This window comes from Phoxinus phoxinus, assembly GCF_949152265.1.
Source record: "Phoxinus phoxinus genome assembly, chromosome: 11".
NCBI classification, from domain to species: domain Eukaryota; kingdom Metazoa; phylum Chordata; class Actinopteri; order Cypriniformes; family Leuciscidae; genus Phoxinus; species Phoxinus phoxinus.
In genome coordinates, this window is record NC_136886.1 from 3,272,631 (window position 1) to 3,289,931 (window position 17,301).

General features: G+C 38.7%; 1 protein-coding gene across 1 annotated transcript in view; it reads right to left on the reverse strand.

Annotated features, from left to right (window-relative positions):
- Positions 1 to 17,301, reverse strand: part of nav1b (neuron navigator 1b) — a 75,102-nt gene that overhangs the window by 32,107 nt on the left and 25,694 nt on the right. The window contains exons 4-5 of the mRNA XM_079627205.1: positions 11,051 to 11,189; positions 762 to 1,065 (exon numbers count right to left, since the gene is read on the reverse strand). Coding sequence (XP_079483331.1) covers positions 762 to 1,065; positions 11,051 to 11,189 — 443 coding nt within the window. The remainder of the gene's footprint in view (positions 1 to 761; positions 1,066 to 11,050; positions 11,190 to 17,301) is intronic.

A 17,301-nucleotide genomic window follows, 5' to 3' on the forward strand; every position in this document is an offset into this window, starting at 1 on the left:
AGATGAACCTGAACCTCATGAATTCTTCTATGAAAACATGATAAATTAAATTCTGTCATCGTTTGCATGTTCATGGCATAACAAACCAGCATGACAAGATGCATGAATGAGGTTTGAGAGTTTGTTTTCCAGAGGACAACTACTCAGAATCTATCATATGACTTCAGAAGACTTAATACAGAAGGTATATATATATATATAGCACAATAGATTACTTTTATGATGCATTTATGGTGCTTTATTGTCCTTTTTACAGTCTTACGGCCTCATGGCCACTGCATTTTATTGTATACAAAAGTGTGGAAGGATATGATGGTGAGTAAAAAGATGAACTTTGAACTATTTGTTTAAGTTAAGACTGAGTTCTGATACTATTCATGTGGTTCCTTTTAAAGTTTCCACACAAATGTGTCATCAGTTTGAAGGGACACTTCGCCAGCCTCTGTATCACACATGGTCTTCATTTACAAGAGATTATGGATGACAGTAGTCGTAACGTAAACAACCTAAGTTTGTCCAAACTGATTCATTTCCAAATCATGATATAGTACCATTAATATATGATTCTTCTGGAGTTGCATGTTTGGAGAACAAAAACGTTTTGTTTTGCTGCCAAGAATGAGACCTCTTGAATTTATGTCTTGTATATCTTATGTCTGAAATATGTCCAAATCAGAAAATACAGTCCGTTTATGTCAAAGCTAAAGCCTAAACGTTAGCATCAAATAAATAAAGGAAAATAATACAAATGAAGTTCATACCTGCGATTTTGAGCACACTTTGTGAATTGTGTGTGATGGGTGAGGTGACGCCCACAGGAGGATTGCGGCTCTTCTTGAAGCTCCCGGGTTGTCCGAGACTCTGAGGTTTCTTCAGTTCTCCTTTCCCCATCTTGTCCTGCGCCGGACCGTCCGGCAGCCGAGTTTTCCTCCACTTGCAGGACGGCTCCGCTTTCAGGCTCCCTGTGTCATAAACTCCATCAGCCTTCCGTAAGGACTTACAGTCCTCGCTGTACCACGCCAGTCCACTCTCCACCAGAGAACGCTTCTCTGCATCCGTTCGCAACTACACACACACACACACACAGCAGAGGATATATGTTAGAAGAGTATATTCAGTATGAGAAATCATGCTATACTACATTTTACTATAGTTTTCATCATTGATAATAATCAGAAATGTTTCTTGAGCAATAAATCATCATATTTGAATGATTTCTGAAGGATCATGTGACACTGAAGACTGGAGTAATGATGCTGAAAACTCAGCTTTGATCTCAGGAATAAATTACATTTTACAATATATTCACATAGTAAAAATGTAACTTGTAATAATTTGTGAAGTGTTTTTACTGTATTTTTGATCAAATAAAGTATGAGAATGAGACACTTTTCAAAAAATATTACTGACCCAAAACGGTAGTATATTTGCACTAAATTTCTATTAAACATATTTATTCATTTTACACCATAAAATATTTTACATAATGAATTTATATTTTATTAGAATTTATTTAAGTATGTTACTTACTATATTTTATACTGTAATTTATGGCTTGGCCCACATGGAATCTTGATACTTCAACTGCAAAGTTATGCAAGCTCATATGCAGGCCTATTCGTGACTTACTTTTCCTGTCATTTATGACTGAACATTTTTTCAAGTTAAATTAAATGCATAAAGGCTTCATACAACACACTCACATTATCTGAGAAGTAATAACCCAAAACGGTAGTATATTTGCACTACATTTTTATATATATAAATATATATATAAAAAATATTAATTTTACACCATAAAATATTTGACATAATTATTGTATATTTTATTAGAATTTATTTACGTTACTTACTATATTTATTTTATACTGTATTTTATGACTTGGCCCACATTGATACTTCAACTGCAAAGTTATGCAAGCTCATATGCAGGCCTATTCGTGACTTACTTTTCCAAGTTAAATTAAATGCATACAACACACTCACATTATCTGAGAAATAATAAATCAAAGCAATCAAAGGCGTAAAGATTAAACTGAGCTCATCTAAAAGACTAAGCCTTAAAGACTTTTACACCTACAGTACATTCAATGTAGGCACAGAGTACATTAATGCATTAATAAGCACAACAACTTTGCATTATATATAACATGCCGCCATCTTTGGCAAATGGAAGTGCTCAAAAATATAATGCCAAGAACATGACATTTCTCTTTTCACACTGTTTCTGAGTAAAGACCAGATGGCACATTGAAAATATCTTCAAAATGTAATGTAATCATGATTACTAAAGCAGCTCAGAAAGTATATCAAGTCATATTGTTCCCCTTTTTGTCTGTTTCGAGCTTGATTATTGACATCCGCGGCTTTAATGACGTGGAAAACAAAGGTGTGATTTCATCGAGAACTGATAGCAAGTGCTTCAAACAAGCAAATGACGTGCCGATAGAAAACAGCTGCGCTTCATTCATCCAGGAAAATCAAAGCCAGGCTTTTGAGCTGGTTTAATGTGAGTAAAAGCTCTCCCGGCCTGACTTTGGGGGTGATTATGATACACGTGTCTCATACTTCGGTTATGTTGCATTATTTGTAATCATTATTTGTGATGTCGTCTTAACAAAATATCAATTTAAAAGATGCTTCTATAACCTGGTGAGACAAAAACAGACCCACAAACTGAGAATTGTGTACTTTAGGTCACAATTGTGACTGCTATACAGCTTCTTATCAACAGAAACATTCAGTTCTAGAGAAAAACACCAGACTTCCAAACCAAAGACACGTTAAATTGAAGATGGCAGCAAACACCAAACCACAGTCTGAAACACGAGCCTGAAACTGTCAAGACGCCTTGCGTTCTCTTGTCTTGACACAAAACAAATCCTCGGAGGTTATTTTATGCCAATGTTTACCAGAGCAGGAACTGAAAAACAATGTCAAAAACAGATCCGGAAGTCATGTTAATATGTGCCTTGGTGTCTTCATTCGGTTTTGTTTTTTAAGCAGCGGTTCTGATCATTTCAGTTCAGACCAAATTCAGGGTCTGTGTTTTTGAAAGAAATGTCTTCTGTTCACCAAAACTGCATTTATTTGATCAAAAATACAGTAAAACAGTAATATTGTGAAATATTATCACAATATCAAATAACTGTTTAAATATGTTAAAATGTAATTTATTCCTGTGATCAAAGCTGAATTTTTTTTCAGCATCATTACTCCAGTCTTCAGTGTCACATGATCCTTCAGAAATCATTGTAATATGATGATTTGTTGCTCAAGAAACATTTCTGATTATTATCAATGTTGAAAACATTAATATTTGCGGCGTCAAATTTAATTGTAGGATTCTCTGAAGAATTTAACGTTAAACAAACAGCATTTATTTGAAATAGAAACCCTTTATAACATCATAAATGTCTTCAATATCACTATTGATCAATTGAATGCATCCTTGCTGGATGTTTTTTTTTTATTTCTTTAAAAAAAGTCTTACTAACCCCAGATATTTTGAATGGTTGGTTAAATTTCTACCTCATGGACAGAATATGTTCAACTTCATACTGAAATTTACAGCTGTAGATTGATTTATATCTGATCTAGATCCACCTAAACCACAAATGAGAGTCGGACTTGGCTAGTTGGATGAGTTTCTGGATATTTTCTTACCACAGAAAATCATTTCTTATACCTGCACTTTCCAAAAGCAAACCGAAAAAGTGTGTTGACAGAAATCCACTCATGTTTAATGGATGCAGTGAGGTGTGTTTCTCCATAGACGTCAATTGTCAGCATGTTTTACAAGCTGAAATCTGTAGCATGTTGTCAGTAGGGCTTCAGTTGAATCTAACCCCATTCAGAACATTTAGGGCGCTATCTTGCATCCAGCGCAAATTACTTTGTACGCAGACGCATGTATCATTCCTATTTTGCACTAGAGTGCGGATCGGGCCGAATTTTTCAGTCCGAGCCCGGCCCGCGTCCGACAGAGCAGTACCGAACCCGACCCGAGCCCGACAGGCATAAAGATATTTATGTTCGAGCCCGACCCGAGACCGGCAGTTAAAATCCCATTTTTTTCTCATACTAATGACAATTGTACGTTTGTTTGTGTGGAAAGCCCGCTTTTATTAAGCAACTGTAGGAAGGCAATCGGAAATGTCAACAGGACAGCGCATCAGCGCGCGGAGCAACAAGCGCTCTTAACACAAGCGCGCGCACATTATGCACGTGTTTCGTTGTCACGGCTACATAAACAAATGTCCGCACACAGGAAGACGGATGTTATGGTAATATTTTACATGTATTTTAATCACAAAAACGAACGTTAGCATCAAGTGAAAGCATCAGGCACATCGGCTACCTACATAAGCTGTTTTAAATTTAAAATGTTCAATGCCTTATCGCGCTGATGTGACCGAGCCCGACCCGAACCCGAACATCATTTCTAAATATCTGTCCGAACCCGGCGGGTCCCGTCGGGCTCGGGTCGGGTATCCATCCTCTATTTTGCACCCGACGCACAGCGGACTTTTCCCTCCACAGACGCACGTCGGTAAATTAGGGAATGAACTTGGCGGTTCAGAGAAAAGAGGAGGCGTGCTCCGGCGCAAACGTTCCCTGGTGATATTTTGCAGTTTCAGAAAACAATTCCGCCACAGACCAGGAGAAACCCAGTCTAAAGACAGTGGCGAGTTATTTATATGCTATTTTAAGTGTGCATGCTTGGCCATAATGTAGCGTGTGCACAACACACACACACTTTGCTTCTCTCATCTACACAGACGCAGCAGTTCCCATTTTTGCAAACCATACATAATTACAAGGAAAAGTATTACCACATGAGGGAAATCATTGTGCGCATCTATCTGCGCATTGGTTGATCTGCGCATGCGTCGCGAGTGAGCGCTGTGTTTGTGTTTGAAGCTCCGTCGACTTGATTCATAAATCGTTGATTTTGTTCTTTACACTAATTTAGAAACGAGCATTTTCTATTTTTCCAGCGTGTGAACATATCTCCGATACTACTCTCTATAAAAAACAATCGGATTGCTTTGATATCGCTAGTTATATCCAACTTTCCGAACTTCCGTTACTAGCTATCTCTAACGATAGCCCGCTAGCATTGCTCGCGTGGCCTCGCCTATCGACCGTCTTATTTACACTCGAATCACTGAAATCGCTCTGTTTGTGTTGGAGTTTGTGTTTGTGCTTGTGCTTCGAATCGCTTGTTGTGTTTGAAGTTTGTGTTTGTGCTTCGAATCGCTTGTTGTGTTTGAAGTTTGTGTTTGTGCTTGTGCTCCGAATCGCTTGTTGTGTTTGAAGTTTGTGTTTGTGCTTGTGCTTCGAATCGCTTGTTGTGTTTGAAGTTTGTGTTTGTGCTTGTGCTTCGAATCGCTTGTTGTGTTTGAAGTTTGTGTCTGTGGTCGAACCGCTTTGGTTGTGTTTGGAGTTTGTGTTCGAATCGCTTAACTGTTAACGTTAGTTTGTGAGCGTGTGAACATATCTCCGATACTACTCTCTATAAAAAACAATCGGATTGCTTTGATATCGCTAGTTATATCCAACTTTCCGAACTTCCGTTACTATCTCTAACGATAGCCCGCTAGCATTGCACGCGTGGCCTCGCCTATCGACCGTATTATTTACACTCGAATCACTGAAATCGCTCTGTTTGTGTTTGAAGTTTGTGCTTGTGCTTCGAATCGCTTGTTTGTGTTTGAAGTTTGTGCTTGTGCTTCGAACCGCTTTGGTTGTGTTTGGAGTTTGTGTTTCGAATTGCTTAACTGTTAGTTTGTGAGCATGTGAACATATCTCCGATACTAACGTTACTCTCTATAAAAAACAATCGGATTGCTTTGATATCGCTGGTTATATCCAACTTTCCGAACTTCCGTTACTATCTCTAACGTTAAGTTAGCCCGCTAGCATTTGCACGCGTGGTCTCGCCTATCAACCGTCTTATTTACACTGGAATCACTGGAAGGATACGGGTTCTATCCATGATTTCAGTCCTAAATTAGTAGTGATATTGGTAGCATCACTGCTAATTTATTGTTCATCTGTCATAATGGCGAATATATCGGATGTGTGTCTACCTCTGAGTGCAGGTGAGGACACGTTTGAGCTGCATTCGGTGCGGTTGGAGCTGGAGTCCGTGGAGAAGCAGATCCGTGATCTGCTGGGGAGGCAGGCCGAGCTGCGAGACCGACGATCAGCGCTTGAAGCATCACGCGCCGATGCTCACAAGTCAGTGGTTAGTAACTTTTCGACTCCGGCCTCCTCTACTCCGTGTATTTCTCTGCACAGGACCCGAGCACCCCTGGTTTCGTTTACCCCGACACCGACACAGCACCATGGACCCTGGATGATGCCACAGCGGAAGACACGAGCCAGGACCAGAGCAAGGACCTCTCCGCCCCTCCCGGTCTTCGAGATCTCCACCCGGAACCGCTTCTCCCCTCTTCGCGAGACGGAACGCGACGACGCTGTGATCATCGGCAGTTCCATGGTCCGGCATGTCCGCGCTACCTCAGGTAAAGGTATGGTGCGCACTCACTGCTTTCCTGGTGCTCGTGTTCTCGATGTCGCTGCGCAGGTCCCCGAGATCCTGAACGGTGACGAGCGCGTCGGAGCTGTCGTGCTGCACGCGGGGGTGAACGACATCAGGCTGCGGCAGACGGAGGTTCTGAAGAGGGACTACAGGAGCCTGATCGAGACGGTACGCAGAACATCGCCTGAAGCAAAGATCGTCGTGTCTGGACCGCTTCCCACGTACCGACAAGGACAAGAAAGGTTCAGTAGATTGTTTGCACTAAATGAATGGTTGATGTCATGGTGTAATGAACAGAGACTGCTCTTTGTAAATAATTGGAATCTGTTTTGGGAGCGACCTAGGCTCTACCGTGCTGATGGCCTGCACCCCAGCAGAATCGGAGCGGCTGTTCTGTCGGACAACATCTCCAAGACGTTACACACCATATGACTAGTAAGTCAAAGTCCAAATCACATTCTTTGCTGTCCCAAATTAATTGATATAAGTACCAGTGTAGAACACTATATAGAAACTGTGTCTATTCCTCGTTTAGTGAGGCCAAACAATAAATCTACTGCAGGATCTAAGAAAAATCTAATTGTGATTAAACCAGAAAATCTCAATATTAGTGAACAAAAACAATTTCTAAAGCTAGGTCTTCTAAACATTAGATCGCTTACACCTAAGGCGGTTATTGTAAATGAAATGGTCACTGATAATAGCTTTGATGTACTCTGCCTTACTGAAACCTGGCTTAAACCAAATGATTATTTCGGTCTTAATGAGTCCACTCCACCAGGATACGGTTATAAGCATGAGCCCCGTCTGATTGGTCGTGGCGGCGGTGTTGCAACAATCTATAGAGATATTCTTAATGTTACTCAGAAAACAGGCCACAGGTTTAATTCGTTTGAAGTACTTGTTCTAAATGTTACGCTCCTAGATGTAAGAAAGAAATCCCTATTATCTCTAGCCTTGGCTACCGTATATAGACCGCCAGGGCCTTACGCGGATTTCCTAAAAGAGTTTGCAGATTTTCTCTCAGATCTATTGGTCAATGCCGATAAGGCAATAATTGTTGGAGATTTCAACATACACGTTGATAACACAAATGATGCGTTAGGAGCTGCGTTTACAGATTTATTAAACTCCTTTGGGGTCAAGCAAAACGTTAGTGGTCCCACTCATCGTCTTAATCATACTCTAGATTTAATTATATCATATGGAACCGATCCAACCGATATAGATATTATACCGCAAAGTGATGATATCACTGATCATTACATGGTAACTTGCATACTACGTACGGCTGAAATGTGTCATGTTGCGCCACGTTATCGACCAGGCAGAACAATCCTTCCAACCACTATAGATAGATTCTTGAATAGCTTACCTGATCTATCTCCGCTCCTCAGTGAACCCAAACAAACAGAGGAACTAGAGGAAATGACTAGCAGTATGAGCACCATTTTCTCTAGTACATTAGAAACTGTTGCACCAATTAGATTAAAAAAGGTTAGAGAGAAAACTAAAGCACCATGGTACAACAGTGCTACGCATGTTATCAAGAGAGAAACTCGTAACTTAGAGCGCAAATGGAAACAAACTAATTTAGAGGTCTTTAGAATTGCGTGGAAAGACAGTATGTCACGTTATAAAAAGGCTCTAAAATCAGCCAGGTCTGAGCATCTACGCAAACTAATAGAAAATAACCAAAACAATCCAAGGTTTTTATTTAACACCGTGGCTAGATTAACAAATAAACATACATCAACTGAACAAAATATTCCGTTACATTTTAATAGTAATGATTTCATGAATTTCTTCACTGAGAAAATAGAAAGCATCAGAAACACAATTGTAAATGTACAATCTTTGACAGCGTCTTATGATTCAGCCTCAATTATCGCCCCTCAAGAACAACTACAGCGCTTTACAACTATAGGACAGGAAGAGCTAAATAAACTTATCACTGCATCTAAACCAACAACATGTTTATTAGATCCAATACCCGCTAAACTACTGAAAGAAGTGTTACCTGTAGTGGAAGAGCCTCTTCTCAATATTATTAACTCGTCTCTATCTTTAGGACATGTTCCAAAAACATTCAAGCTGGCAGTTATAAAACCTCTTATTAAGAAACCACAATTAGATCCAAATAACCTAGCAAATTACAGACCCATTTCAAATCTTCCATTTATGTCTAAAATACTAGAAAAAGTTGTGTCCGCTCAATTGTGCTCTTTCTTGCAAGAAAACGATATCTATGAAAAGTTTCAGTCAGGATTCAGGCCACATCATAGCACAGAAACTGCGCTGGTTAAAATTACAAATGATTTACTTTTAGCTTCTGACCAAGGCTGTATCTCAATACTAGTTTTACTCGATCTTAGTGCTGCGTTTGACACTATAGATCATAAAATACTCTTAGATCGACTTCAAAATTACACTGGTGTTCAGGGACAGGCATTAAGCTGGTTTAGATCGTACCTATCAGACCGTTACCATTTTGTCCATTTAAATGGGGAAAAATCAAAGATAACGTCAGTAAATTATGGAGTGCCACAGGGATCTGTATTAGGCCCCCTGCTATTCTCAATTTATATGCTGCCACTTGGTAATATTATAAGAAAACATGGAATAAGTTTCCACTGTTATGCTGATGACACTCAATTATATATTTCATCTAGACCAGATGATAACACTAAATTATCTAAAATGACAGAGTGTGTTAAAGATATAAAATATTGGATGACGTGTAATTTTCTTCTATTAAATTCAGATAAAACGGAGGTATTACTGATTGGTCCAAAAAACTGCCCACAAAACCTCTTACAATACAACCTTAATCTAGATGGACGTCCTGTTACTTTATCCTCTACAGTAAAAGACCTGGGTGTTATACTAGACCGCAACTTGTCTTTTGAAAATCATATTTCAAATGTCACAAGAACAGCCTTTTTCCACCTTAGAAACATTGCTAAGCTACGTAATATGCTATCAGTTTCTGATGCAGAAAAGTTAGTTCATGCATTCATGACCTCGAGACTAGATTACTGTAATGCTCTATTAGCTGGTTGTCCTGCATCCTCAGTAAACAAGCTACAGTTAGTCCAAAATGCAGCCGCTAGAGTTCTTACTAGGTCAAGAAAATATGATCATATAACACCAATTTTATCATCTCTACACTGGTTACCTATTAAGTTCCGTATCAATTACAAAGTATTGTTACTGACCTATAAAGCCCTAAATGGTTTAGCTCCTGTGTATTTAAGAGATCTTCTATCGCCATATAATCCATCGCGCTCTTTAAGATCGCTAAATTCGAGGCTTCTGGTCGTACCTAGGATATCTAAGTCCACTAAAGGAGGGAGGGCGTTTTCACATCTAGCTCCTAAACTCTGGAATAGCCTTCCTGATACTGTCCGAGGCTCAGACTCGCTCTCCCAGTTTAAAACTAGATTAAAGACGCATCTCTTTAGCCAAGCATTCACATGATGCATCTCATACCTTTTATACTACAGTTAAATCAGATCAAATGCATTCATATTAAGAACAGCAGCTACGCTAATTATTTCCCATCTGCCTTTTTTTGTTATCTCGGGACGCCTGTCCCGAGATAACTCAAATAGAGTTTGTCAGCTCCAGTTAGTATCCAGCCTCTCATGGAGACTTCAGATGCCCCAACGCCTGTGATGAGACGACTCGACGCCTGTGAAGAGACGACCCAACGCCGGCGATATGTTATGCCCTAAATTTCATGATTAACTAACTGTATTTTTGTATGTATATTTTTGAAATGCATTTTCTGTAAAGCTGCTTTGAAACAATGTGTATTGTGAAAAGCGCTATACAAATAAACTTGAATTGAATTGAATTGAATTGTTGTGTCCATGAAGATTAAAAAAAAATAGGCATAAATCTAGATTACACATTTACCCAAATGATTCAGGCTAATTGTAGTAATGCCGGATCAAACCTTTTTGATCAATAGTGGCGAGACACATCGGTATATAAGGACATCTGACAATGTGCGTTGTCCGTCAAGAACCAGGAAACTAAATTCTGAAGACTGAGAAATCACCGTTGCCATCATGTAAGTTGCGTGCGCTGGTAAATCCGCCGTTATAATAGCAATCCGCCATGGAACAAGCGCGCCTGCTCTTAAAGGGAATGTGAGAGGACGCTCTGATTGGTTTATTTCACGTTACGCCCAAACCACACATATGAATAATGAAGCGACTTCAGACCAACACATTTTAGATTTTCGCCGGGCGCATTAGTCATTTATCCCGCCGGTATAATAGCAATAGCACCCGAGATCCGCCCACAAAGCTACTTGCGTTTCGCGTTTGATACTTGCGTTTCAGAGCGTTACAATAGGGCCCATAATCAGTGGTGTTTTAGTGCAACATATACTGTAAATGAAGTCTCAAGCCTGCTTGTTGACATGCACGTTCATGCCAAGTTATACTGAATCCAAATAAGCAACGTTGAAGGACCTTGAGAAGTGCTTACCATGACGGAGGAGTTGCGTCGCGAGCCGACAGGTGTGGTGGGGAGAGAGTTCAGAGAAGAGCTGGCGTTGAGATCCTCTGAGCTCAGGTTATCAGAGCCATCGCTCAAACCACTGCTGATGGAGCTGCTCTCGTCCCAACTGCACATACACACACACACAGAGAGAGAGAGAGAGAGATAAAGATGTTTAGAGGAAACACAGAAAGGATGAATGATGCAAGAGAGAAGTATAGACACAGTAACACACCCTGGGCACGTGTTATTGCTCAGAGTTTGCTCTTTCAGGGCCTAAAGTTTTAACTTTTAGCATAAAGTTTGTGTTAGTTGTTTCCTCCCTTACAATTCTTTTAGAAATTAGACACAAATGAGTCAATAGTTGAAATACAGTAACTTAAGAAATTTAGTTTATCTTGAGATCTCTTTACCAAGCTTTCCTGTGAGATTACAGAGGTCTTTTTCTCAGGAGGAAGATCTGAGTAGCACTGTGAGACAATATACTGACAATATACATTATATGTATATGACAATATACAATATACATACTGAGTATTGTCTAGTGAGAGTAAAATAAAGGTCCTTTATTGGCATCAATGGTTCCATGAAGAACCTTTCAGATCCATAAAACCTTTCAATTTGCACAAAAGTTTCTTTATAGTGGAAAACAGTTCTTTAGATTCAATGTTCTTCACAAGAAAAAAAAAAGGGTTATTTTAAGAACTTTTCACTGAAATGATCTTTGGGGAACCGAAAATTTAGCATCACTCTGAAAACCCCTTATTTTTAAAGTCCCCCTGGAGTCAATAATTGTAAGTCCTTAAAAACTCATCTTAGATAATCAAAATGACATATTTACATGTTTTTTACACCATTGCTTCATTTAGTATATGCAGATTCATGAATATGCAAATGAGTAAACAGCTAATAATAATGTATAATGTTACATAAACCATTTATAAACCAGCTGCCTTCTAAAAATCAGCATCTTTAGAAATGCTTTGAACATTATAGTACTTATCCATTACACAGTACTTATCCAATACACTGAGAAAGGCATATAGTTCATCATAACATCGTATTATACATCATATACATAAATGACTCGCTATATTGCTATATGTACCCAATTTTTCCTGTCCCTTCTTAAGGTGTTCTCCGCCACACACGTTGACAGGATTGGTCACATGTTTGTTGTGATGGTAGAAAACATAGGCGGTTTAAAACCGAGTTTTTGAGACCATCGTTGGTTCACTGCAGTTTTAAGGAGAAAATACTCAGCCATGGTGTTGACTTATGAATTTGCACATGGTTTGTCATGTGAGAGATCCCCACGGGGGTCTTTAAGAGTGTAGAGTAAATATAAATGATTTGTCACTTGTCTTTCCTATGGGAAACTTTTCTGCTCCATTACCTGACCTAGGAACAGACAGCAGGATCTCAATGGGAGTATCATAATGAGGCAGATGTCTTCACCATATGACCAGAGACTCATTCTACCACACAAGCTCAGTTCTGGCTTTGAAACAGGCTTGCATTTACAACCCAAAAAACATTCTAGGGGATGTAGATGCAAAACTGAATGATGGGTAGCAATTGGAACGGAAAAGATTAAGGTCAGTGAGTTTATGAAGGGCAAAGCCTCAGTCCCGTAACTAGACGGGCTGTTCTGGCAAACGCTCCCTCTGTTCTGAAAGAGGGAAAGCAACACTAGGATCATAAATCGTCTTCAGTCTTGAAAAAGATGTGATTTAAGCCCAAAACATGCCTGTGCATTTTAAAACTCCTTTTCATTGTGTTTTCTATTCACAACAACATAAAGTCAACAAGTTATAATGCATTAAGTAGCTCCACAATATCTTTACTATCTGCTATTGTAGCAAAGAGAGGTGTAAAGGCCCGTTCACACCAAGCACGATAACTATAACGATAACTATATTAGACGACATCGTTCTGTTTATTCTACGTGCGAGTTGCAGTTTTGTCGTCTGCCGCTTTAATGATCGAGGTCTTCAAAGCAGGATGGATTCTGATTGGCTGTCAGAGTTTGTATCATTCATTAGCTGGAAAAAAATAATTCTGAAAGTGATTCCAACAATATCGTTTCTCTGTATCGTTATGATTATAAAGTTGAAGTGATATTATTTTATATTTATATATATTTTTTTTTTTAAACTATAACTTTATCGTAATTGTTAGTTATCATCCTTGATGTGAATGGGCCTTAAAAAAAGGATTATGAATGATTATATCCTTAATTAAAAGTAAAAAGAAGAGTAAGTTAACAGAAAAATAATACACATACAAATAACTAAATAAACAAACAAAAAAAAACATTTTATTACATTTTATATTATTTAGTAATAATAAATTACCAATTCATGCATCAAAGTGTTGTGATATTTTTCAAGAAAATGAAACCAAGAACACAGTGAGAATGGTTCTGGATCAGAAGAGGTTATTTGCTGAAACTAAAGTTCTTCAAAAGAGCCATTAAAGAATCTAATGACACGCGTGCGATGTTAATAATGACACGCGTGCGATGTTAATAATGACACACGTGCGATGTTAATAATGACACGCCTGCGATGTTAATAATGACACGCGTGCGATGTTAATAATGACACGCCTGCGATGTTAATAATGAACCCGAGTCATTATCACAGTCTGTCTCTTGCTATCATGCCGGTTCTAGAGTACTTTGTGGTTTCAGACTCGGCAGAGACTACAGAGATGGAAAAGGGAATTATGGGTGCCAAAGAATCAGAGGACAAAAATGGCTTGTTGATGTTCGGAAGAACAACTTAAGAAGCCAGCAATTTGTGCTAATTACAGGTTGTGTGGGCATCGAGGGGAGAGAATGGACTTGCCTACATGTCTCAACGGTTAGAGACGACTCCCGCAAGGATGTTTCTTAATGCTTTTCTTTTCCACTTCAGTTTCCATTTCCACCCATTTAAAAATGTAATGGTGGCACTCTGGAGCCAAAAGTTGGCCAAAGTCTGCGTCAGCAAGTTTTAGTCTCGTTTGAACGGGAAATGTGAGATTACCATACAGAGATATTACATCATTAAAAGAGCAAACAACACAGATTTTGTGTGTTTGCAATGTGCAAAACTCACTTCCATAATACTGAAGCATTCTGGGTAAATGTCAACTTGTCAAGGGAGTTGCTACAGTGTTTGTGGTTGTTTTCATTAACTGAAAAAAAGATTAGATTTTAAGGTTGAGTTTAAGTTGAATAAATACTAGGGTAGACTATATAGAAATGAAACTAAAGTAACAATGCAGATCACCCTCAAACATACAGACACAAGATGACACTGTTCACACAAACGCTCCGATTGATATCTCAGAACAGAAAAGTTTTAGTTCATCAGTGTTTCACCCTCAGCAATAAAAGTCCTGTTCTGTTCAGTCTCTCAGGAAATGCTCGCTGTCTCTATATTGGGCTGAGGGACGATTCATGAAGAACCACTGTGGTCTCCAGAATGGGCAACGGTACCATCAATCTCATTTGAACATTGGAAACCGCCAAATAACTCAGGAAATCATTCATCACAGCTGCTGTGAAAACACAGCCCAAAAGGTACGAGTTTAAAATGGAAAAAGACGACAAGAAATACAGCTGGTTACTTTAGTAGCGTTACAGCTGCAAACTGCAAACAAAGAAATCTTTAAATGTTACTTAACAGTAGTGGAATCAATAAAGTGTCTTTCTTTTAAGTCAAATTTTTAATTTAGTTTTAATTTAAGTTTCAACTTAAAATTTGGGCAACCAGGTTACTTTAAGTTAAACCAACAAATAATTGTTTACACTGACGATGAATTAAAAAAGTATGTTCTATAGTAATAGTGAAAATGGGTTGTACAGGTTGTACAGGTACTACATCCGCCATGATCAGTTGTCAGTTGCGTCAGATGCGTCGCTTCACTTCCCTTCATAAATCCCTCCCGTGGCCTCATGGGATAGTAAAGTGTGTATCAAATCAGAATCTCAGTGAAAGTAGTAGGTCATCGAGGACATTTCACCTACTGTTTTTCGAATATGTATTCAGACATACTACTTTTTTGGCGTACTGTTTATTTTTCAGATGCAGTGACTAAGTAGCCTGTCCATAAAACATGACCAATACTCATATATATAGTAGGGATGGCTGACGCGAAACTGACGTTCCGAAGCTTTTCGAGATCCCGAAGCGCAGATGTTTCGAAACACTGATCCGAAGCGTGATTCAAAACACCCATGTCACGTGACTATGGCCAAATGAAGCTTCGGAGTGTTTCGACAGGTGGCATGGTCCGCCGAATCAGCGTTTGATTGACAGGGTTGGGAACAGACCACACAATCCGTATAAAAGTCAAGTCAATGCATCTTCACCTTGTGGGTTTTTGTGAGTTTGATTTTGAGATAGCGGATTTTTGGTGATATAGTGACATTTATAGAGTGATTTGTTTAGTTATATTTAGGCTTGCATTTAAATTTACACATTGACTGATAGGTTAGAGACAGACAGAGTATATACATATCACATATTAGAAAAATACAATAATAAAAAAACAAAAAATTGAATGGCTCTTTGTCAAGGTTGTTTCAGATCAACACCTGCAAGTGACCACTAGGTGTCACCGTTGAGACGGGTGTTGGATTGTTTCGAAGACTCGACACAATATGGCACATTTATGGCACAATATGGCACATTATTTATATTACAATATGGCTGTTTCATTGTTTCACGAAGCCTCGATCTGCCCACCACTAATATATATAGACGTTGCACAGGGTCATACTGTACACGCAAAAACAAAACACCATCAGATAATAACAAGTCCAAAGCACAGGCAAATGCAGAGGAAACCGGCAGAAGATTGAGACCATAACCAGGATAAAGTACTCAGAATTGCAGTGTAATACAAACAAGACTTCGCAATGAGTGAATGAACACACAGGGTTAAAATAGGCAAAGTAAACGACATAATGACAAACAGGTGGCAGTAATCAACATGATGGGTTATGGGAAACGTAGTTCATGAAGCGGTAAAGACAGAAGGAGTGTCCTCTGGTGGTCATCATGGGCACTACAGCTGGCAGGTGTGAGAAACATTATTTTAAGGTAAAAATTACATTAAACCATTCACAACTGTTCCACTGTATATGGTAAGTTAACCAATTAACAGGTTTTTACTGTAGCTTTTTACAATGTAATTTTACAATGTAAGCTGTGAAATGCATTTCAATTATTAAGTAACGCTATATTGTTAGCATTTGCACAAAACATTTAATGCATATAATTGGACTAGTCTTTATGCAAATAGTCAGAAGTGTGGCTAAGAGGCACAAACAATCAGATAAAGTTTTCGTCTGAACTGTGACTATTGAACAAAGGGAGTTTGAGTTGAATTAATGTCTAAATAACTTGGTCTACTATCTCTAAACTAGGTTTCACTCTCACAAAAACTCTCAAGTGTTGTCAGGAATAAAGGCTGCAGTGGCGCTGATAACTTTAACAGGTCCTATGGGGTCTCTCTGAAGAATGGATCGTGCTTGTACTTAAGAAAACTCAGACCACTTTACCAAATTTGACTACAACACCAATACTTGATGACAGAGTATTAAACCATTGTTTATTCTGGCTATAGCTCAAATTGGCTGGTTGATTTGTATTCTGTGTAATTAAAAAAATGAGGAATGACTTTGGGTGGGGAGGATTTGTTGGGCTTGAAATATTGAGCAATTATGTTCTCCTCCCAACTTTATTCCATATGAAAAGCATGTGGGGCTTTGTGACAACTCCCAGCGTTCAGCACTCATATCAGCTGTGACTATATTTTGAGTTACACCCATATTGGTGAAAAAAATCCATAAGTGACACAATACGCAGCGAGAAAGAAAAAAAAGTGTGTGTAGAGTCTTGAGCTGTTTACCAGATGACCGATTCAAACAAGCACAGTTACTCTAACATAAAACTGACCAGTAAAATATCCTTCCACTTCAAAAGGATGAAAAATCCTAATTAGACTGAACCTTGACCTCTGTAAACATGAACACACACTTATCATGTAGGTGTTGCTGCTTCTGGTTAGTCTCTAACTAACAGGAGCCAGTCCGTTTCTTCTTTAAAGAGAATGTTAAAGAGCCTTTTCTCATGTTACACAGCATCTGTTTGCACTATAGGATTTACTTCAAGTAATGCACAGTATATTTACATCAGCAGTGTTGTTATTGTTATCTAAAACTATTTGGTAATTGAAATAGA